At 36.7% G+C, this 22,637-nt stretch overlaps 1 protein-coding gene across 1 annotated transcript in view; it reads left to right on the top strand.

The window, feature by feature from the left end:
• LOC132365243 (collagen alpha-6(VI) chain-like) overlaps positions 1–22,637 on the top strand; it is a 170,802-nt gene that overhangs the window by 83,700 nt on the left and 64,465 nt on the right. The window contains exons 12-21 of the mRNA XM_059921934.1: positions 1,737–1,829; positions 3,319–3,372; positions 5,169–5,240; positions 5,327–5,353; positions 5,685–5,729; positions 5,820–5,873; positions 6,954–7,016; positions 12,655–12,720; positions 14,298–14,351; positions 21,969–22,004. Of these exons, the coding sequence (XP_059777917.1) occupies positions 1,737–1,829; positions 3,319–3,372; positions 5,169–5,240; positions 5,327–5,353; positions 5,685–5,729; positions 5,820–5,873; positions 6,954–7,016; positions 12,655–12,720; positions 14,298–14,351; positions 21,969–22,004 (564 nt within the window). The remainder of the gene's footprint in view (positions 1–1,736; positions 1,830–3,318; positions 3,373–5,168; positions 5,241–5,326; positions 5,354–5,684; positions 5,730–5,819; positions 5,874–6,953; positions 7,017–12,654; positions 12,721–14,297; positions 14,352–21,968; positions 22,005–22,637) is intronic.

Genomic DNA, 22,637 nt, shown 5'->3' with positions numbered 1-22,637 from the left:
GAGAGTTCAACTAAGAAAAGAGCATCTCATCCAATCTTGGAAGAAAAACTAGTGATGTGATGATAGACCTCCTGTGATGTACTTTAGAATGGAAAGTTTTTTAAAGGTTGTCTTGACTGACAGAGATTTTTGCTTTATGGAGATTTTTGCTTTATGATCCATTTTTAGAACCTAACACCTAGATAAGATGCATCGCAATCCTATTTCTTTCAGAAACGTACAAGAATTCAACTAGCTTGGTGAAATGTTACCAAGATATCTATCACTACTTTCACCTTTAATGAGTGGCTGATAATTTGTAATTTGCTTATAATTTATAAAATCTGTAATCAGCATATCAAGACACTTTCCAATAAGGTGCTAGCTCCTGCTACTTTCTGCCTATAGAGTTTGTATATAGATATGTGAACAGTGTGTTCAGTGTAGTAATTATGTAAAAATAATTACTTAGAGAATTTGGAAGTTTTGTTGTAATTCCTTTCTACATGGGAAGAGGGTGTCTACTTTACAAAAAAAATTTTGTGTCTCCTACTCTTTGAAATGTGTAATTTCAAATTGGTAATTCATAGAGGGAGGAAGTTATTCTTCAAACAAGCCTATCATTTTTTAGATATCACATAAATGCAACACTGTAAAAGAAAATTTTAATTTTAGAAATTACAGTTTTAATGTTATAGTAAAAGAGTTGATGCTGTAGGGTTTTAGTGATGCAAAGAAAATTGATATCATCTAACATGAAATCACAGGATCCATTTTGTTGTTGTTATTTGGTTTCACACATTTCAAGTTTTATTGGGTTTTCTGAGGTCTTCAGGGGGAAAAAACAGAGTTTTCTAATGTCAGAAAAGAAACATTATATAATAAGAAACAACTAAAGAGGGGAAGTTGCTAAGTGGTTATAACAAAAGATTTTCACTTTTCATCACACTAGAATTTTGACGGGAAACTTCTCAACACAAAGATTGATTCTACCCCACTAAGGCAAAGCATAGTATTTATTTCAAGCAGAATTTTCCTAAAAATACATCTTGTGGGTTAATTGTAAAAATGCAATGGAATATGTCAATTTTTTAGGGGATGACTAACTAGGTGCAGGATGAAATTCACTCAAATTTTTTTGCCAAAAAAACATTTTTTTTGGCCTGACTATAAAATGTGACCAGAGTATAAAATCTCTTCATGTGTCCACCCTCTACAGCAAGTGCTTCTGAAATGTTGAACATGTAATTGGTGTCTTTGAAACCCTGTCCCACACAAATTGTTCTGGAAGTGTTGACCATTGAACTCCATGCCAAGCAGTGTGACATTGGACACTGTCTATATCCTCCAGCATATGAAGATTTCACAAAACAGGAAAAGGAGAAAACAGCATGTATTCATTTTACTGAACAAAATATTAGGGCCAGAATTATATAGGGTAATTAACAATATCGTGGTCAGTGCTGGGGTGATGTGGGCACAGGAGATCTCATTAATAAATCAGGGTGCAATGAATTGGCCATGGCTAAACTGATGCCTTTTTGAGAACACAAAGCGTCTTTGAGTTGATTCTGAATTCCTTGTATGGTGCAGATCACAGAAGGAAAGATGGAAGGTAAAGAATGTCTCCTGCATCCTCTCCAGAGCACTGTCACTTGAGTGGTGAACACCCTTCTCAGATCACATCCCTGAGCTTGTGTGGTGTGTGATTTGGGAAGCGATGCCACCAAATGTAATGTATTCCTACCCTTCCCAAGGTCAGTGTTGCAGAAAGGACATGCTGCTGTTTATTCTGCAAGTGCATTGGAGGAGATGGCACAGTGGGAGACCCTGGACCAGCAGGGAAAAAGGTGATTTTAGTTACGATCATGGCTTACTTTATTTGAATACAATATGTTTTTCAGATCCAAGTTTAGGTAGAAATAAGGGATGTTTTTAGCTTCTAGGTAGAAGCTCCTCTTCTTATGTGTCATACTCGTCTTCTTATCGTACTCCTCTTCTTATATGTCAAATTAGATAGCTTTTTCTTGGCTTTCTAAATTGGATACTTTTAAAAACCTTTCTATACAAGTATCAAGAGAAAAACTGCAGAGATCATTGATTATCCAGTGTTCTGGCAGTGATGACCATGATGCGGAAAAACAAACTGTGATCTCTCATGTTGAATAATGAAAACCTCCTGAATACTGACGAGTTATTTCAATTTCCACTTTTAATGGAAGCAGAGTAATTTAAATCAAGTAGGAAATAGGTTGTGCAGTCTGCTGAAAAGCTAGATCAGATCACCCAGTCATAGCAAGAGACACTAAGATGTTTCATTCAGCTGTAGCCAGACCAAAATGTTGCCAAGTAAAACAGGCCAGGCATAAAAACGATAACTAACAACAGATTCGTGTATTTCCTAACCCAAAGAAGTTGATGTATCCTTATGTAAAAATATGATTTGGGGCTTGAGGAAATGTTTAAATATGTATAAACATACTATGGGTGTGTTTAACAATTTCAATACTGCTTATTTACATATGTGTTTGATTTTTGAATAATTTATAGATAGCACTATAACTTTCAAATCACCATGGCTGTCTCTCTGAAGAAAGATTTTGGACTAATTATTTCCTGAATGCTTTGATTTCATGTAAAGAGAATGATAGAATTTTTAAAATTTTTATTTATCTATTTATTTAATATTTATTTATTTATTTGTTTGCACCGGGTCTTAGTTGTGGCAGGCGGGATCCTTAGCTGTGGCATGCTGACTCTTAGTTGCGACATGCATGTGGGATCTAGTTCCCTGACCAGGGATCAAACCCGGGCCCCCCTACATTGGGAGCAAGCAATCTTACCCACTGCACCAACAGGGAAGTCCCAAGAATGGTAGAACTTTTTTTAAACAGGTCTCAGAAAAAAAAACTGGAAAGAAATGTGTGTGGTCTATTTTATGTGTAGCATAAATCCTCAAAAAGAACTTTTTAATGAAAAGAGGATAATTCTAGTCTGTCAGAGGCAAATATAGCTGTATTCATTTGAATGTTTGTCTAGAAAAAAAAAACTCCAGCTCCATATATAACATCTGAGAGAGTTATGGAAAATATTATGATTCACACACACACACACACACACACACACACACACACACCCTTGAGTTATCTGGATACTTGTCTCAAAATTCCATTTATTTTTATGTGTATAAATATAACTTAGGTTGTGGAGGGGGAACCTTTTTTTCAAACTCATACTATTCTACATAAAGTAAAACTGTAAAGTTGAAGAATTTTGCTTGATTACCTCTGGTTTTTGGTCTATGGAGTGCTAACGTATCCTTCCTTTCCTTATTTCCAGGGACCCCCAGGTTTTAAAGGCAGTGATGGCTACCTGGGAGAGGAGGGCATTGCTGTAAGTCAAGGTTTTTTCCAGCTCCATTTATTCCTAAGAACATATCTACAGTATGAAATCATTTGTGTCAATTCAGAAGGAAGCAAGAAAAGTCAAGTTCTAAGGATTCGTAGGCAAAGTCTGAGGTCTTTTAATCTTCATCAGGCTTCTGGTGGTCACGAGTGTTTTATTAACCTACTGTCTCCTCTTTGACTATCCACCAACATTGTATAATAAACTCAATGCAAAAGTTATCTTTTTCACTGAAGGAGTCAAATCACTGCCATTTCCCCCTTTCTGATCCATTTTGCATGAGTAAACCAACTCACCACACTGCTTATCACAGACTTCGCCCTTTCTTGCATCTGTTCATCCATCTATCTTTCCTTCCTTCCTTCCTTCCTTCCTTCCTTCCTTCCTTCCTTCCTTCCATCCATCCATTTAACAAGTGTATATTAAACATCTTACAATTTACCACATTATTTATCAAAGACCTCACTCATAAATGCACTCATCATTCATTTAACAAATATATATTAAGGTGCACTCATCATTTATTTAACAAATATATATTAAGGTGCCTTACCAAGTGCCAGGCACAGTGCCAGGCCCTAGAAATAAAAATAAAGAAAGAGAAGAACAACTATGGCTCCTATCTCAGGTAATTTCCAGACTAGTGGAAAGGCAAAAGAGACAACAGTAGTTACAGTTGTTATACACAAGGACTCTACTAGAGGTATAATGTGGTGCAATGTGATAGAGTGTGGCTGTGCAAATACCTAACAGCATCAGGTAACAACCCTGGTGACAGTTAGGGCTTGGGAGAGGAAAGCTGTAGACAGGGGTTGATGCTTGGACAGGCATCTGAAGGACAGATAGAACTTCCTCCAGGCAAAGTTTGTGGGAAGAACATTCTACTACAGGGAGAACAATGTGATCAAGAGTGTGTAACTGAGAACTGTATATTTGCAGAATAACATATGATCAACATGGCCAGAACCCAGGACCATGAGAGGAGGTTATATGGCAAGCAAGACCCAGAGTACTGGGTGTCTTGAATACCCTGTGGAAGACTTAGAAGGTGTCTTCCAATTGATGGGCATCATTCAATGATGTTAAGCACAGGACTAAACATGGTTAGGGTATGGGTTTAGAAAGCATGATCAGGCAACATCATGGAGGATGATAAGGTAAGGATTACAAGTAGAAGTCTTGCAGTAGTAGGTGCAAGACAAAGAGGTCCCAATCTTAGTTTAGGGCAGTATGAATAGATATGTTAAGGAGGTTGAATGGACGTAACTTGGTGACCACTTGGTGAGAGAGATGCTGAGGACGACATCTTTGTTTCCAGCTCACAAGACTGCACAGACTGGTGGGATTACCAAGACAAGGATTGCAGGAGCAGTTCTTGGTTTAAGAGAGAAAGAGAGAAGGGAGATGGAATTTGGTCTAGAAATCTGCCTCTTGCTTAGACCATACCTAGAGCATCCTGCTCTGATGTCTCACCAATTATTCATCATCTGTTCCTGGAATATCTCCTAAAATCTTGAGAATGCATTTTAGCAGCCAGTTGTTTGCATGTCTGTTTTATTTAGATACTACCCCACCCTGGGAAGTATCCAGGTGGGATCCAACACAAACAGCTGTCATCAGAGTGGCTCTAATTCACTTGCATTCTCAGTTTTTATACGCATGAATTCTGGGTTGTAAACCATGAGTAGTTGCAAATTTTTTTTCCAGCACAGAGGTTGTCAAATTTCCAAGACAGATTCCAGATGACAATAGAAAAGCTTATCTGAATATATGCTCTTTCTCAGGGGGAAAGAGGAACCACCGGACCAATGGGAGAGCAAGGTACTAAAGGATGCTATGGTGCCAAAGGTCCTAAGGTAAGGGTCACGTAAGACACTGTGAAGTCTTCCCAACATTAATTCCTTCTTCCTACACTAACCCCTACTGTCCTTTCTATTTTCAGGGAAACAAGGGACTAAATGGACAGGAGGTATGGTACCAAACATCATTTATCTGCCCATCTGTTATCTAGAAATATTTTTATTTTTGAGATGATTGACCAGTAGATTGTACAAATGAAGTTTCTGTTGACCTTCCTTTTTTACTGCTAACCATTTCATTTTGTTTACTCTTGCCTTTTATTGCAGGCAATGTATATTATTTGTTGACAGTTTCTGTGACTCAGTAATCTTTGATAGGACCCAGGGCCAGCCTAGCAAAGAGCCTGTATATGGAACACAAAATTAGACTTTTTGTTTGATGTCTGGCTTCTTTCCACATAAATGCAATGCACTCTATTCTGATCACATCTATCTTTTCAGGGAGAAGTTGGGGAAAGTGGAATTGATGGGCTAAATGGAGAACAGGTAGAGCCTTCTCTTTGTACCATGAAGACCCTTCTGAGCTATTTCTCTCTAAGAAAATGGGAATTTGAGTTTATTCTTCTCTGTTTTTAGGGTGACAGTGGTCTTCCAGGAGCAAAAGGAGAAAAAGGCGATGAAGGAGCCCAGGTAGGTATTCAATAAAAGGACAACATGAAAAATGTGCTGGGAATTAAAGGTGTGATTAACAGTAAAACAGCTACCCCAGGTATTTCAGTCAGCTAGGGCCACAAAATTGCTTTGTGATGATCACAAGACCTCAATCACATGCAACAATAAACATTTATTTCTTATGTGTCTGAGAAGTTCAGCTGATCAAGGCTGAGCATGGCTGACCTTGGCTCATGTGTCTGTAGGTTGGCTGGGGGCTTTGTTTCACTTGTCTCTTATCCTCCTTCTGGGACTGGAGAGCTGCCTGGCCATGTTGACCATGACCTTTTCATGGCTGTGGCAGAAGAACAAGGGAGCAAGTAGAAACACACAAGCTCTCTCAAGGCTTCTTCGGGCCTAGGCTTGGAGCTCTCGTGGCGACACTTGCATCTCTCTCTGTTGGCCAGATCAAGTCACAGCCAAACTCAGAGGTAGGGAATATTGCCCCACCACAGTTGGAAGGCACTGTAGAGTTTCACGACAAAGGGAATAGATACAGAGAAAAGTGAAGAACTGGGGGAAATCTTGAAAAGCAGCTACCATACTAAGAACAGTCACAGGGTGTTGGTGAGAGCCTTAGGGTCGGCAGCACTCTGAAGGTGTCTGTCACTCCTTTCTATCTGGAACAAATCCCAGCAGCAGCCATACTTCCACCATCCACTTTATCTGTCTTGGGAGTGTGAACTGCTGAGTCAAGAACCCACTTTCTAGCTGATGCAACCCCTTTGGGGAAAATGGATAATCTCTCTGAATCTCAGCTGCCTCATCAAAAGAAAGATAAAAAAAACAATACCTGGCGCATAAAGTAGTTGTAAAAACTGAACAAGACAACAAATGTGTCTGGAACACAGCGTTCACCACTGTGGCAAATACTTGAGGTCACTTTTAAATTATTTGTACGATGCCTGAAACTATCAGTTGTTCCTCTTTCTAGTTTCAAAGTAACTTTAGCAGGAAAATATTTAATAATTCAAATCAGGGAGAAGATAAGCTCTTCGTTTTTATTAATGTTATTTAAAATTCTTATCTTGTCCTTCTTCTGATTTGTGTTAACTTTAGGGAATCCCAGGAGAGAGAGGAATTCCTGGTGACCATGGAACAAAGGGCCTGTGCGGAGACCCTGTAAGTGCTGGGACTGCGGGCCTGCAAACTAACGTCACATCAGGGCTTGTTTCCCATCAGCACTTCTGATAGGGAAAGAAAACCCACTTGAAGGTACTACAATAGCAGTCCTGAAACGAAATCATCATGAGCACAACTGTTTAGAATTTTAAAAGTAGGTCTCTTGTGCCTGATCCTATTTATATACAGGATGAGTATGGATGGTGAGAAGGCCTTGCACATTGTTTGCACATGTATTTTTTGAGACTACATATTCAGAACTGTCCTTGTGCTTCAGAGCTATGAAGGAATTCTCCATTCCATTATCTTCCTCTGGGTATCTCAAAATATGGACAGAATGAAAGAAACAAAGCCATCTCTTTTTTCTATTCCCCAAGAGTCTTTCTCAATTAAGAATATTAGCTTCATTTCCTTGAGTCCAAGCCAGCTAAAAGTACATTAAGCAAAACTTACGACCCAGAAACATCTGGTCTCATGGGGACGCAACCCAGTTGAGTAGGCATGACCTACACCAAAAGAAGCAGGACCCACACCAACCTAGGGGATATGCCGAGTCCAATTAGACCTCAGTACTACAGGACTTTGATCACCATGCCCACAAATCAGTCTCCAAAACCTTAATGAATTAGGATTTAGCATTTTTAAAAACATTTATTAAAGTTTTAGAAATTGAGATATATTTGTGTGGACAATGTTATATACATGTAACATTGTGTAAGTTTAAGTATATAACGGGTTGGTTTGATACATTTATATATTAGGATTATCACCATAGTGTTAGCTAAGTCCTCTAACATGTCATATAATTATCATTTCTTTTTTCTGGTGAGAACATGTCAGATCTAGTCTCTTAGCAGCTTTGAAGTATATGATACAGTATTGCTGTCTCTAATCACCATGTTATTTGTTAAATCTCTCAAACTTATTGTTAAGCTGTAACATGCATCAGAAAAGTACACAAATTATAAATGCATAGCTTGATGACTATAAATACACCTGTGCACTCGCCACTCAGGTAAAGAAATAGAACATTAGACAACAGTAGAACATCCCAGAAACCCCCTCAGGTCTACTCCAATCACTACCAGCCCTCCCTAAGGTAATCACTATCCCAGGACCATAAATTAGTTTTGCCTGCTATTGAACTTTTCAGTGGAATCATATAAGATACACTCTTCAGTTTCTGGCTTTTTTGCTCAAGTATATGCTTGTGAGATGAATCCATGTTGTGAATATCAGTAGTTCATTCAATCTCATTGCTGTATTATATTCCATTGTGTGAATATATCATGATCTATTTCTCCATTCTGCTATTGATGGATATTTGAGTTGTTCCCAGATTTTGCTTTTATAAATAGTGCTGCTATGAACATTCTTGTACATGTCTTTTGTACGCATTTCTGTTGGGTCTATACTTTAAGAGTAGAACATCTGGATGATAACTTGTATGCCTATATTCAGCTTCTTTACAGCCAAACAGTTTTCCAAAAATTTTGTACTAATTTACACTCTCGCCATCAATGTACCAGAGCAGTGTACCACACTCATCAGAAAGCCTAAAATTTTTAAAACTGACAATACCAAGTGCTGATAATGATGTAAGGCAACTGGGAATGTCACAGGACTTTGTCTTTAATAACTCCTCCTCCAGTATACAGTGGGTTGATCAGAGAAAGAATTTGGTACAATATATATTGACAAATATAAATGTTATGCAAGCATTGAAGATAACTTTATTTAAAAAGCAGAGGAATTTGCACGTGAAGACAACATTGTTTACTAAGTGACATCTGATAATAATCTGGTGACCTGAGAGTTTCAAACAACTTCAAAGTGTCTAATCAGAAACAAAAATCTATCCACAAATAAGGATAATTTAGAAATAGTAGTTCAAACACAAAGACATTTCAGTCATTGGTATATGACGGCTAAAAATTCACTTGGAGTATTGCCATAAAATTGTAATTCACTTTAATCAGAATTCCCCCTAATTGTCTGGATGATTGTGTAACACCTTTAAAAGAATCTGAATAATGTAAAAGTATTTTTATCTAAAGAGAAGTGTTCTATGACTTTGAGATGGCTGAAAATTCAACCCACTGGATCTTCCTTGTGATGTGTTGTCACTATATATTGACTTCAGATGGTTTTTCAATACATAATAACTCTTCCCAGACACTTGGGAATATACATCTCAAATCAAGGACAAATCTGTGCTTTCTTCTGTGTGTTTTTTGGTGGGTTACCATTGTGGAAAAAAATTGGGGACAAAGCTGATAGAATAAATAGAACACACACAAACGGCACAAATTCCTGAAAATCTGTGCTTATTCAGAGAGAATTTTTGATCACGTAAAAGCTAGTTTGTTTGTTTGAAATTTCCCATTTTGACCTAAATTTTTAAATATTTTTTTTTAATTTATTTTATTGAATTATAGTTGATTTATAATGTTGTGTTACTTTCTGCTGTATAGAAAAGTGATTTATATATATATTATTTTATCTGTCTATCTATCTATCTATATATATATATATATATATACACACACACACATTATTTTTCATATTTGTTTCCATTATGGTTTGTCACAGGATATTGAATATAGTTCCCTGTGCTATACAGTAGAACCCTGTTGTTTATCCATTCTATATATAATAGTTTGCATCTGCTAATCCCAAACTCCCAATCCATCCCTCCCCCAGCACCGCCCCCTGCCACTTGGCAAGCACAAGTCTGTTCTCTATGTCTGTGAGTCTGTTTCTGTTTCATAGATAAGTTCATTTGTATCATATTTTAGATCCCACATATAAGTGATATCATATGGTATTTGTCTTTTTCTTTCTGACTTACTTAGTATGATAACCTCTAGGTCTATCCATGTTGCTGCAAATGGCATTATTTCATTCTCTTTTATGACTGAGTGGTTATTCCATTGTGTATATATATACTACATCTTCTTTATCCATTCATCTGTCGATAGACATTTAGGTTACTTCCATATCTTGACTATTATAAAGAGTGCCACAATGAACATTGGGGTGCATGTATCTTTTTGAATTATGCCTGATTTACGCCCAGGAGTGGGATTTCAGGATCACATGGCAACTGTATTTTTAGTTTCTGTGGAGCCTCCACACTGTTCTCCATAGTGGCTGCACCAATTTACATTCCCACCAACAGTGTAGGAGGGTTCCCTTTTCTCCACACCCTCTCCAGCATTTGTTATTTGTAGACTTTTTAATGATGGTCATTCTGACCAGTGTGAGGTGGTACCTCATTGTATTTTTGATTTGCATTTCTCTAATAATTAGAAATGTTGAACATCTTTTCATGTGCCTGTTGGCCATCTGTATGTCTTCTTTGGAGAAATGTCTATTTAGGTCTTCTGCCCATTTCCTGATTGGGTTGTTTGTTTCTTTGTTATTGAGTTGTATGAGCTGTTGGTATGTTTTGGAAATTAAGCCTTTGTCAGTTGCATCATTTGCAAATATTTTCTCCCAGTCCATAGGTTTTCTTCTCATTTTGTCAATAGTTTCCTTTGCTGTGCAAAAGCTTATAGGTTTGATTAGGTCCCATTTGTTTATTTTTGCTGTTATTTCTATCGCCTTGGGAGCTGACCTAAGAAAGCATTGGTATGGTTAAATCTCATGTAATTTGGGGGGAAAACTGAGCTAGCTCATTTGTCTGAGCTACAGAGCTTAGTAAGGTTCATAATTCTAAAGCATATTATTATTAGAAGCCCGTGTTTAATCATAAATTTGTATTAGATGATGCTCTTTTGTCCAATTTCACAAAATAGGCCAGATCATATTCAGACTGACCACACAGCTGGTCCATATAGAAAGTGAGACATTCTGTTCTGTACAATGTGCTGCTATATGATTTTTTATGTCATCTCTTCAATTAAATAGTGCAGAGTTGGACTATAGTAATAAGAAGTGTATACACCCAGTGAAAGAAAATTTTGGACTTTACCTCCCTTTTTCTTCCTCACTTTTCTCATGAAAATACAAGTCTCTAATATTGTAATTTAGGTATACCTGCCCGGAAAACTTAACAAATATTTAAACTTAAGAGTAAAACAGAAGACATAAGAAAATAATCTTTGGCTTTGGTATGTGAGGGAGAGAAATAATTATTCATGTAAGTTTTAGTGCTATCAGTTATAAAGTAAATTCTAAGCCCATCTTTTTCACTCAGTTAGCCTATAAGCTCTGTGAGTGTAGAAACTGCTTGTTTAAAAAGCTTCTGAAGTATCTGGAACGATGCTGTGTCCCTGTTGGTGATCTCAAATTACTTATTGATTGATGAAGATCATCTAGTCTGCTATCAGTCAAACAGCCAGGCGGCTGGCTCTCAGCAGGACTGGATAATTGCCATTCTCTCTCCATTTACTAGAGCTTTGACGAGTTGACTGGCTCAATTGATCGTCCAGACATCATGGCTGCTCTGTTTGTGGTCCTAACTACCCAAGATAGAAAGCTTTCAGTTTGGCCTGCCAAGGATAACATTCCATAACGTGTGCCTGTTTTCAATGAGTTCCTGCTGGAACATTTCTATAAATATTGAGAAAAAGTCAAGATTCCAGGATTTTTTGAAAACCAGAAAAGTAGGAATGAGCAAATGGGGTTAGAAGGCAGCCAAGGACCCAGGAGGAGAAAGACAGAGTGGGCGGCAGGTACAGTCCTCAGCGCTGTTCAGGGTCCTCTTGTTCTTGTGGTGGAACCCGTTACAGACCTTTGCCTTCAATATTACTCAGCCGCAAAAAAGAATAAAATAATGCCATTTGCAGCAACATGGATGGACCTAGAGATGATCATACTAAGTGAAGTAAGTCAGAAAGAGAAAGACAAATGTCATATGATATCACTTATATGTGGAATCTTAAAAAAAATGATACAATTGAATTTAGTTACATTTGACCCACAGACATAGAAAACAAACTTATGGCTACCAAAGGAGAAAGGTGGGGGACAGACATATTAAGAGTTTGGGATTAACATATATACACCACTATATATAAAATCGATAACCAACAAAGACCTACTGTATAGCACAGAGAACTCTACTCAATATTTTGTAATAATCTATAAGGGAAAAGAATCTGAAAAAGAATAGATATATATGTATATATAACTGAATCACTTTGCTGTACACCTGAAACTAACACACCATTGTAAATCAACTATACTTCAATAAAAATAAAACAAAACAAAAAATCTTTCCCTTCTCCCAAGGGCTGGGGAGAGTAAAATCTACCAACCCTCGAGTATAAACTTGCCGAGGCCCCAAGAAAGAAGACCAGAAGTTAAGAGAAAGATGGTAGTAGCAAGAAAGAAATACCTAAACACAAGTCATGTCACCGTTGCTTCCCTTGGCTCTGCCTTCCATCATGAGCTCTCACTTCAGCCCCACACACTCATCTTAGGTCTTCTCTCTCCTCTGATAATGCAAAGCATGGGAGGAAAAGAAAACATTTGTAAACCATCTATAATTTAGCCTATTTCTGCTTTCAAATGGGTTGACCTTCTCTTGTCACCTTCTTTGGGGGTGACCAGGTGTATTACACACAAATTACATTTTTAAGGAAAAAATTTCAAAGCCTATCAATTTTGCTCTTTATTTTCTATTTTTTAGGGAGTTCCTGGATTTGACAATGGCATAGAAGGACCCAAGGGCTTGAAAGGAGAACACGGAAGACAGGTAACTGTGTGGGCTTTTGGAAGTAAACATGTAATGATGTGACAACTGTGGGGCTCAGAGTTTTAGTGGTAGAATATGAAATGCATATAAAGAATTTGGAATCAGAGTGAATATACTTGATACAGAAAAACTATTTTTAGGAGCAGAATGATCTTTTATTCCTCCTTATCTACTACCCTGGGATTTAAGACACATTCTCTTCTGAATTTGGGGTGACTTTCTTCACCAAGCCATACCCCTGAGGTCTCAATTTATGAATGCAAACATCTAAACTCTAACTTAAAATGTAAGGTAGCTGATAGAAAGCACTAGCAAAAAAGTTTTTGGCCTTCCCAGGATCCAGAGGACACATAGCCTAAAAAGAAGTCATGTTATACATAGTACATGATAAAAAAAGAAAAAGATCAGGACTTCCCTGGTGGCACAGTGGATAAGAATCCGCCTGCCAATGCAGGGAACACAGGTTCGATCCCTGGCCTGGGAAGATCCCACGTGCCACAAAGCAACTAAGCCCGTGCACCACAACTACTGAGCCTGCACTCTAGACCCCACGAGCCACAAGTACTGAAGCCTGTGAGCCACAAGTACTGAAGCCCGTGTGCCTAGAGCCCATGCTCCACAGCAAGAGAAGCCACCACAAGGAGAAGCCTGCGCACTGCAACGAAGAGTAACCCCCCATGCCACAACTAGAGAAAGCGCGCATGCAGCAACAAAGACCCAACACAGCCAAAAATAAATAAAATTAAATCTTTAAAAAAAAAGAACAAGAACAAGATCTGGTAGATCTATTCATCTCATGAAATATGAGATTTTTCAGAATTTTAAAAAATAATTATCTGGAAAATGGGTGTCTCTGGATCTTCTTGGTAAGGAAGTTCTTTGGTGACTCCACCTGTGGGAGAGGTCTGATATGGTGGAAAGATCTTTGCTTTGGGAAAAGGCCTAGGTCATATTTCATGCTCTGTTCCTTACCAGCTCTGTGACCTCAAGGTACTCTCTGTAAACCTCAATTTTCTCATCTTCAAAATAGGACAAATAGCCTACTTTTGAAGGGGATGGTGGGAATTCGATGACAGACCCTGCCACATCATAAACCTTCAGTAAATGTTACCTGCCATTTTTATTAAGTGATAAATGTAAGTCTTGTTATAGACTCATAATCATTCCCCCCTTTTCTACCTTGGGAAGACTTGTGTGTATTGTGAGATTTTACTCACGTTAGGGTGTTAATCTACACAGGTTAACCAGACAGAGCAAGGAGTCCAAAGGTAGAAATCCAATCCCTGACACACGGATGCTTCAATTATCCACTCTGTGGCAACACAGTGGGGATAGTTTGATTTAAATACTCTAACTTATAGCCCAAACACAAGTTAGACAGTGGTGATGAACAGATGAAGTCATACCCACCGAGAGATATGATTTGTGACCAGTGGATTAAGGCCACATCCCATAGGGAGGGTAACTCTAATTGGTGTGTCCCCATCCACCCTCCCAGGAGCACAACAAGCCAATGTTGGAGCACACATGTCAATGTTGTGTCATTATTGTCATACATCTGTCTGTTCCTTTGACAGGGAAGAAGAGGCTGGCCAGGCCCCCCTGGAACCCCAGGCTCCAGAAAAAAGACAGTAAGAACCCCCATAGACAAGTCAGCCCACTGCAGAGGAGCCTGTATTGGGATGAAATGGCTGATGGTGGGAGTGGGCAGGATGGTTCCGCTGGGACTCACTACCTTAGGGAAACTGACCTGGGACAGAGCTGGCAAAGGACTCCGGAAGGGCCCTGAAGCTGAGGCAGGAAGGTGCTGGCTGCAGGGGAAGTTACCAATCAGAGGAAAGAGCTGGGCAAAGAGAACACAAGAGCAGCCAACTAGGGGAAGAGTGGTCAAAGTTTGGCCTATTCACTAGGCCAGCTGAGGCTTAAAGTCCAAGACTCCATTCCTCTGCCCAATGTTATGACTGCTTAGAACAGTCAGTCCTGGTGTGAGTCCTCTGTTCTTACTTCCATTTTCTCTGCCTCACAAAGTGTGTTCCAAGATATAAAAATATTTTCTTGGATGGACTACAATATATGGTTTGTGAGCTCCTGCTCAGAAAATAGAATGCATAATAAATGCAATATATTAAATTGGTTTTTATTTGTGCTAAATTTTAAAATATATATATTTTACTGAGATATAATTGATAGATAATATTGTATTAGTTTCAGATGTACAACATAATGCTTCCATATATATATATATATATATATATATATATATATATATATATATTACAAGATGACCACCATTCAGCTAGTAAGTCTGGTCAACATCCATCACCACATGTAGTTATGAATTTTTTTTCTTGTGATGAAAACCTTTTAAGATCTACTCTCTTAGCAACTTTTAAATATACAATATAGTATTATTAACTATAGTTGCCATGCTGTATATTCCATCCCATGACATTTATTTTATAACTGGAAATTTATACCTTTTGATCCCCTCCACCCATTTCACCCCCACCCCTATCCCTCACCTCTGACAACCACTAATCTAGTCTCTGTATCTATGAGTTTGGTTTTTTGGGTTTTTTGGGTTTTTTAAGATTCCACATATAAGTGAGCTCATAGGGTATTTGTCTTTCTCTGACTTATTTCACTTAGCATAATGCCTTCAAGGTCCAACTATGTTGTCACAAATGGCAAGATTTCCATCTTTTTAATGGCTGAATAATATTCCATTGTGTGTGTGTGTGTGTGTGTGTGTGTGTGTGTGTGTGTGTGTATCACGTTTTCTTTATTCATTCATACATCAGTGGAGACCTAGGTTGCTTCCATGTCTTGGCTATTGTAAATAATGCTGCAATGAACATGGGGGTATATCTTTTTGAGTTAGTGTTTTTGTTTCTTTGGATAAATACCCAGAAATGGAATTTCTGGATGATATGGTAGTTCTATGTTTAAATTTTTTGAGGAACCTCCATACTGCTAAAAAGATTATATGTAATGTATGCCTATAAAAATATATCTGACAGCAAAATTAAGTCACTTGCTTATGAAACCTTTTGGGGTCTTTTTCATTTGTTGTTACTTTTTTCACTAAGTACTTTTTAAAAAAGATTCTGTGCTTGACTTCTTGGAAAAGTACTGACATTATAAAAGAAACTCTTTATCCATTAAGAAGAGATAACTTTAATAAAATATACTTAAATGCCTGCATTGGGTTCTAAATTAGACCTGTCTCTTCTCATTGTGCAACATTTTCTTTCCATTCTTTATTTAGTTATCCAGCCTTTTCCAACTTCCTCCACCCCTCCCAAAATATAAATATATATATATATACATATAATGTTTTAAAATTGAGCACAAATAAAGAGTAGTTTAATACATTTCATTTATTATGCATTGTATTTTCAAAGCAGAAGTTCATAGAACCAGCTATTATACTCCATCGGGAAAATATTTTTATGTCTTGGAACACACTCTTCTTCTTTGCAAGGCAGAGAAATAGGAAATAAGAACAGGGATTATGTTTAAAACGTGTAGAATTTAATTGTTAGGAAAGCCCTTTTTAATGCATCTAAAGATTTAAATACATTTGCTATTTATTTTACTTTCTGAAAGGGTGTAGCCAGTTTACATACCCCAGGAAAATATTTTGAACTTAAAGAATGTCATCCAAAAAATCCTGGCATGGGAGATGTACTTTTCTTGTTTCATAGAGGCTATAATCTCTCTACAGGCTAAGGCAGTATCACCATGTATTATTTAAATCACACAACTCCTGAGAAATATGGCCCATTCTTGGGTTATAGATTCAACAGTGTCATTGAGTAAAAGTAGAATTCCAGCTAAAGATGGCACAGTCAAGGGGTTTTTTAATACTACTCCCCTTCTGTGCAACTCACCAAAAACAACAAAAGAAATTTAAAATAAATTAACAAAGAATGACCACAGCTTCAAGCCACGCATGATGACGGTATTGGCCAACTATTTTATTTTATTTTATTTTTTAGAGGTTTTATTTTACTTTATTTTATTGAAATATAGTTGACTTACAATGTTGTGTTAATTTCTGCTGTACAGCAAAGTGATTCAGTTATACATATATACACATTCTTTTTCATATTCTTTTCCATTATGGTTTATTACAGGATATTGAATATAGTCCCCTGTGCTATACATTAGCACCTTGTTGTTTACCCATTCTATATATAATAGTTTTCATCTGCTAACCCCAAACTCCCAATCCATTCCTTCCCCACCCACCCTCCCCCTTAGCAATCACAAGTCTATTCTCTATGTCTGAGTCTGTTTCTGTTTCATAGATAAGTTCATTTATGTCCTATTTTAGATTCCACATATAAGTGATACCCTATGGTATTTTTCTCTTTCTGATTTACTTTACTTAATATGATAATCTCTAGGTCCATCCATGTAGTTGCAAATGGCATTACTTCATTCTTTTTTATGACTGAGTAATATTCCATTGTAAATATATACCACATCTTCTTTATCCATTCATCTGTCGATGGGTGTTTAGGTTGCTTCCATGTCTTGGCTATTATGAACGGTGCTGCTATGAACATAGAGGTGCATGTGTCTTTTCTTTTGTCTGGATATATGCCCAGGAGTGGGATTGCTGGATCATATATGGCAACTATATTTCTAATTTTCTGAGGAACCTCCATACTGTTCTCCATAGTGGCTGCACCAACTTACATTCCCACCAACAGTGTAGGAGGGTTCCCTTTTCTCCACACCCTCTTTAGCATTTGTTATTTGTAGACTTTTTAATGATGGCTATTCTGACCTGTGTGAAGTGATACATCATTGTAGCTTTGATTTGACTTTCTCTAATGATTAATGATGTTGAGCATCTTTTCATGTTTGGCCAACTGTTTTAAAATCTGGATCCTAATAAGGCAGGCTTTGGAAGCTGACACATACCAACTCAAACCTGAATCAGGGATCAGATGTATCTAAAAGTAGCTGCTCTAGTCCTGAAAAAGCTGATGAACAAAATCCAGGGGTACTGTAGATTTTGCGAAAATCTGGGAATATACTGATACAAATACGGTTTATCAGAGGAGGCAGAAATAATGAGAAACTGAAGACTACTCCATTTTTAAAATTACAACTTAGTAGCCTAGGCCAGGGAGGCTGCAAAGACAGAAGAAACAGTGACGGTTACAACTCAAAGAAACTATGACTTAAGGGGCTTGGTATGAGTTCATGTCTCTTAAAGTCCAAAATTTGAAGGAAGAGGTAGCCATAAGTAAAAGAAATAATTCACAATGACAAAGTGTTTGAAACAACATATCTATATCAAGTTTACTGTCACAAGTCTGGCTACACCCCCATACAGTTATTCAGTAAATGGGTGGCCCTATTCAAAAGTGATTAATAATCAGAAATATTAATAGGCTTTATTATGAATTAATTGGATGATTATTAATCAGGACCTATGCATAGAAATTGCAAGAGAAGAGGAGGAAAACTACATGAGCAAAGGACAGATAAACCCTCATTAGAAAAGGAAGTATTCAAGGAAAAAGAAGAATAACTCTGGCAAATAGTTCTCCAAAAAAATTAAGACGAATGATTGCTCTAAGAGTCTAAAGATCTGACAAGACAATAGAAAGTGAAGAAAGCAAACTGGTAGTGCTTGGGGAGCAATGGAAAAGGAAATACATGTAGAACTATGATATATTAGAAGCAACAAAAAATTAGAACAAGGATGACTGAAAATATATCCAGGCATATGGTAATCAGGAAGCCACAAAAGCAGTGCTAGAGATGGAATATTGACAATGGAGACCCAATAAATGTACAATTTGCGTTATTAAATTAAACACACCAAATGTAATATAAAAGATAACTTCTTGAAACAAAGACTCAAATACGCAAAAAGAAAAGGCATACTCTGACTCAGAAAAAAACACTGATACAAAAATATCAACACTGAGACACATTGCAGTGAAATTCCCAAACTTATTATGGAAAAGAAGAATCGAGAATTTCCAAGCAATAAAGATAGAAAACTCAGTCTGTCTTCAACCTTCTCAACATTCAGGGCCAATAGGGAGCAGTACAATGGCTACAGAGTTCTGATGGAAATAAAGTGGTCCAAGATCTTTATACCTACCCAAGATGTCCTTTAAGCATATAAGTAATCAATATGATCAAGCCTTCAAAAACTCAAGCAATATAACCCCCATGATCCTTTGTGTAGAAATAAGACTAAACCATAGAAATAATGATTACAGGACAAAATGTAAATGTTATACATTTGACCATCTAAAAACCATATGCAAATAGAAAAGTGGGAAAAGGTATGGGGAAAGTTCCAAAATACTACGTCCTCATCTTTCATTGCAGGGAGTCAATGTCTAAACATCATCATAAGCTAAAATATGTATCACAAACATACCCTAACCTCCTAATTTTTAAATTTTTTAAATAATCATTCTTTCCTCTTTGAGAATTTTATATCTCTTACTGTCAAGAAATATTACCACCTCACATTTCCAGTTCTTTGTTTTGTTTTTTCTTTTATTAAATACAAGTGAAAGACACAGAGAACAAACGTTTATTGATAGTGTTTCAAACACTGTGACAGTGAACCAGAGAAAGATTTTGGATGTAAAAACAAGTTCCATATCCCTTACTTTGCCTGAATATAGGGTTGCATTCAGTTTCTCCTACCACAACTGGATGTATCCACCTAAAGCCCAAGTCTAAGCACATACACTTCCTGCTCCAAGACGCCCCATGGTTTCTGTTAAATGGAGTATGAACCCTTCAGCCTACTATTTTCAGCCTAGTAACCCTGTTACTCCCCTTTTCTCTCACCTTTGACCCAGACTATCAAATACTCTTCCTAGTTTCCAGCCTCTACTTCATTACTTAGGCTGTAGTCTCTGTTAGAAAGACTTCTTTCATCCTCTACCTGTAAAACTCCTACACATCCTGTGAAACCCATCTCAAAAATCTCTTTCTCTAGGAAGATTTTCCTGATTTGACCAAGTGGATATGATTGCTGTTTTTGAAACCCATATTTCTTTGTTTTTTAATTTATTTTATTGAAGTATAGTTGATTTACAATGTTATGTTAATTTCTGCTGTGCAGAAAAGTGATTCAGATATATATATATATACATATATATATATATGGTCTTTTCCCTTATGGTTTATAACAGGATATTGAATATAGTTCCCCATGCTATACAGTAGGACCTTGTTGTCTATCAATTCAATATATAATAGTTTGCATCTGCTAATCCCAAACTTCCAATCCATCCTTCCCCCACCTGCCCTCCCTCTTGGCAACCACAAGTCTGTTCTCTATGTCTGTGAGTCTGCTTGTTTCATAGATATGTTCATTTGTTTCCAATTTTAGATTCCACATGTGATATCATATGGTATTTGTCTTTCTCTTTCTGACTTACTTTACTTAGTATGATAATATCTAGGTCCATCCCTGTTGCTGAAAATGGCATTATTTCATTCTTTTTTATGGTTGAGTAATATTCTATCATATATATGTGCTACAGCTTCTTTATTCATTCATCTGTTGATGGACATTTAGGTTGCTTCCATGTCTTGGCTATTATGAACAGTACTGCTATGAACTTAGGGGTGCATGTATCTTTTTGAATTATAGTTTTGTCTGGATATATGCCCAGGAGTGGGATTGCTGGATCATATGACAACTCTATTTTTAGTTTTTTGAGAAACCTCTCCATAGTGGCTGCACCAATTTACATTCCCACCAACAGTGTAGGATGGTAGCCTTTTCTTCACACCCTCTCCAGCATTTGTTATTTGTAGATTTTTTAATGATGGCCTTTCTGACCAGTGTTAGGTGGTACCTCATTGTAATTTTGATTTGCATTCTCTAATAATTAGCAATGTTGAGCATCTTTTCATGTGCCTGTTGGCCATCTGGATGTTTTTGGAGAAATGTCTATTTAGTTCTTCTGCCCATTTTTCGATTGGGAGAAACCCATAATTCTGTCTTCCCCTTTCTTATGGTGTTTGACATATTCTGCCTCATAAATATTTGTAATATTTTTCTCCTCCCCACTAACCCAGAGAGTGAGGGTCTTCTGAGGTCAAGAGCTGTGTGTCATATTTATGCTCCTATGGTTCCCATCCTATATGCTTTGTGGATAGTAGATCTTGGGTATATATTTCTCTGAATGAAACTGCAGTGAATTGAACCAGAAAAGATAAACGCTTGTGTGAAAAGAGTAGAGAGAGCTGCTCTTCATCCCTCTGATAGGGAGGTTTAGATTTTCATCTCAAGATAGCTCTTCAGGTTTTAAAGAAATAGGCCTCCAACCATTTCCCCAGACACATAGTCTATTTCCTAAATAACAGATTTTGACTGAAATATGATTAGAAGAATTTAAAGTCTGCAATACTGACCTCACATAGAAATTTGACCTGAATATCTCAAATTTCCATCAAGAAAATGTTGTCTGATATTTATTGAATTTTGTAAATCCTGGATGTTATAACCTTACTGAGAGATCCTAAGTTAGACAATAAAATATCTTTGTCTCTTGATTCCCAGATTTATGAAATATTGATCTAGAATATACTCAGAGCTTAACCTTATATATGTATATGTATGTATATATATATATATATATATGAAAAATCCATTTGGTCTAACCATTTTTTTGATTGAATATTTTATTAACATATTGAATTGAGTAACTCTTGAATGCTTAAGATGATTCTTTCATTTTTGACAGGTAAGCATATTTGGCTTCTTGAAGGGGAGGGGGATAAAATTAGTTTGGCTATCGTTAGCTTCTGAAATTAATCTATAATAAAGTTCATAAAGTTAATTCTCTCAGTGTTTCCTCTGACTTCCTGCCTTTTGGCCACTTCTACTCCTGATTTCTGGTTTACTTCGTAGTACTTTGGAAAAATGAAAAGAAATACAATTCAAATCAGCCAATTTTGGTGCTTGTGACCAGTTCTAGTAGTAGTTTAGTGGAGGATAAATTATGGACCACAGTTTATTCTCACAAGTATTTATAGATTACATTATCTATAGTTTTAATTACCTATAGAAATTCAGAGTTGGCAACATTTTGCTTTCATGGTGAAGTGGATAATTTAAAGCAATATGTGGGAATTTTTCATTTAATGTCAGTGCCTTAAGGTGTCCATTACTAATTTAAATTAAACATAAAAAAGCATTTTTTTCAGAGTTAAAGCTATCTACCTTTTTTTTCCTATTGTAGGCAGTTCATGGCCAGAGGGGACATACAGGCCCACAGGTACAGTGATTTTTTTTTTTTTTCTTAACTGCAAATGATAAATATTCTGTGTCCAGTCAAAGAACCTGAATAAAGACTCTGGAAAGTCTCTTCCAAGCCTAAATTTCTTTCACTTTTTGATAATAATGGTTGTGGAATCAAATTTTGGAAAACTTTTAGGCTACAATTTAAAGAATTCAAACCTTAAAAGAAAATTAAAATTTGGGCACTTTAATCAAAAACTCTAAAAATTAAAGATAAGAGACAATACTTGGCCCAATTATCACTAAATTTAAATTTGTCTGGATTTCAAGTATTGATACAAACTCTAGTAATTCAGTGGGTGATCTTTCTTTTAGATTTTTGTTCAGTTAACTCTGAACCTTACTTATAATTTGCACAAACCCCTTTTTAACCGAGAGTACAATAAAACCTTAATACAAATTAGAGAATCTGAATGTTTTGTTCAAAAGTTGACCATAGCAACTGTCATATCATATCCCCTTTGTACATATTGGTGATAAATATATCATGAATAAATAAATAATAAGTAAATACATGAAACTGCAATATTTTTGAAAGAGCAGTGACAGAATTTTACAAAATTGAGGAACCACACATCCTCAGATTGAAAATACAATGAGGATAAATAAC

The sequence above is a fragment of the Balaenoptera ricei genome, chromosome 4 (genome assembly GCF_028023285.1).
Source record: "Balaenoptera ricei isolate mBalRic1 chromosome 4, mBalRic1.hap2, whole genome shotgun sequence".
Lineage (NCBI taxonomy): Eukaryota > Metazoa > Chordata > Mammalia > Artiodactyla > Balaenopteridae > Balaenoptera > Balaenoptera ricei.
The sequence above is the reverse complement of the archived record's forward strand: the minus strand, read 5'-3'. Positions and strand labels throughout refer to the sequence as shown.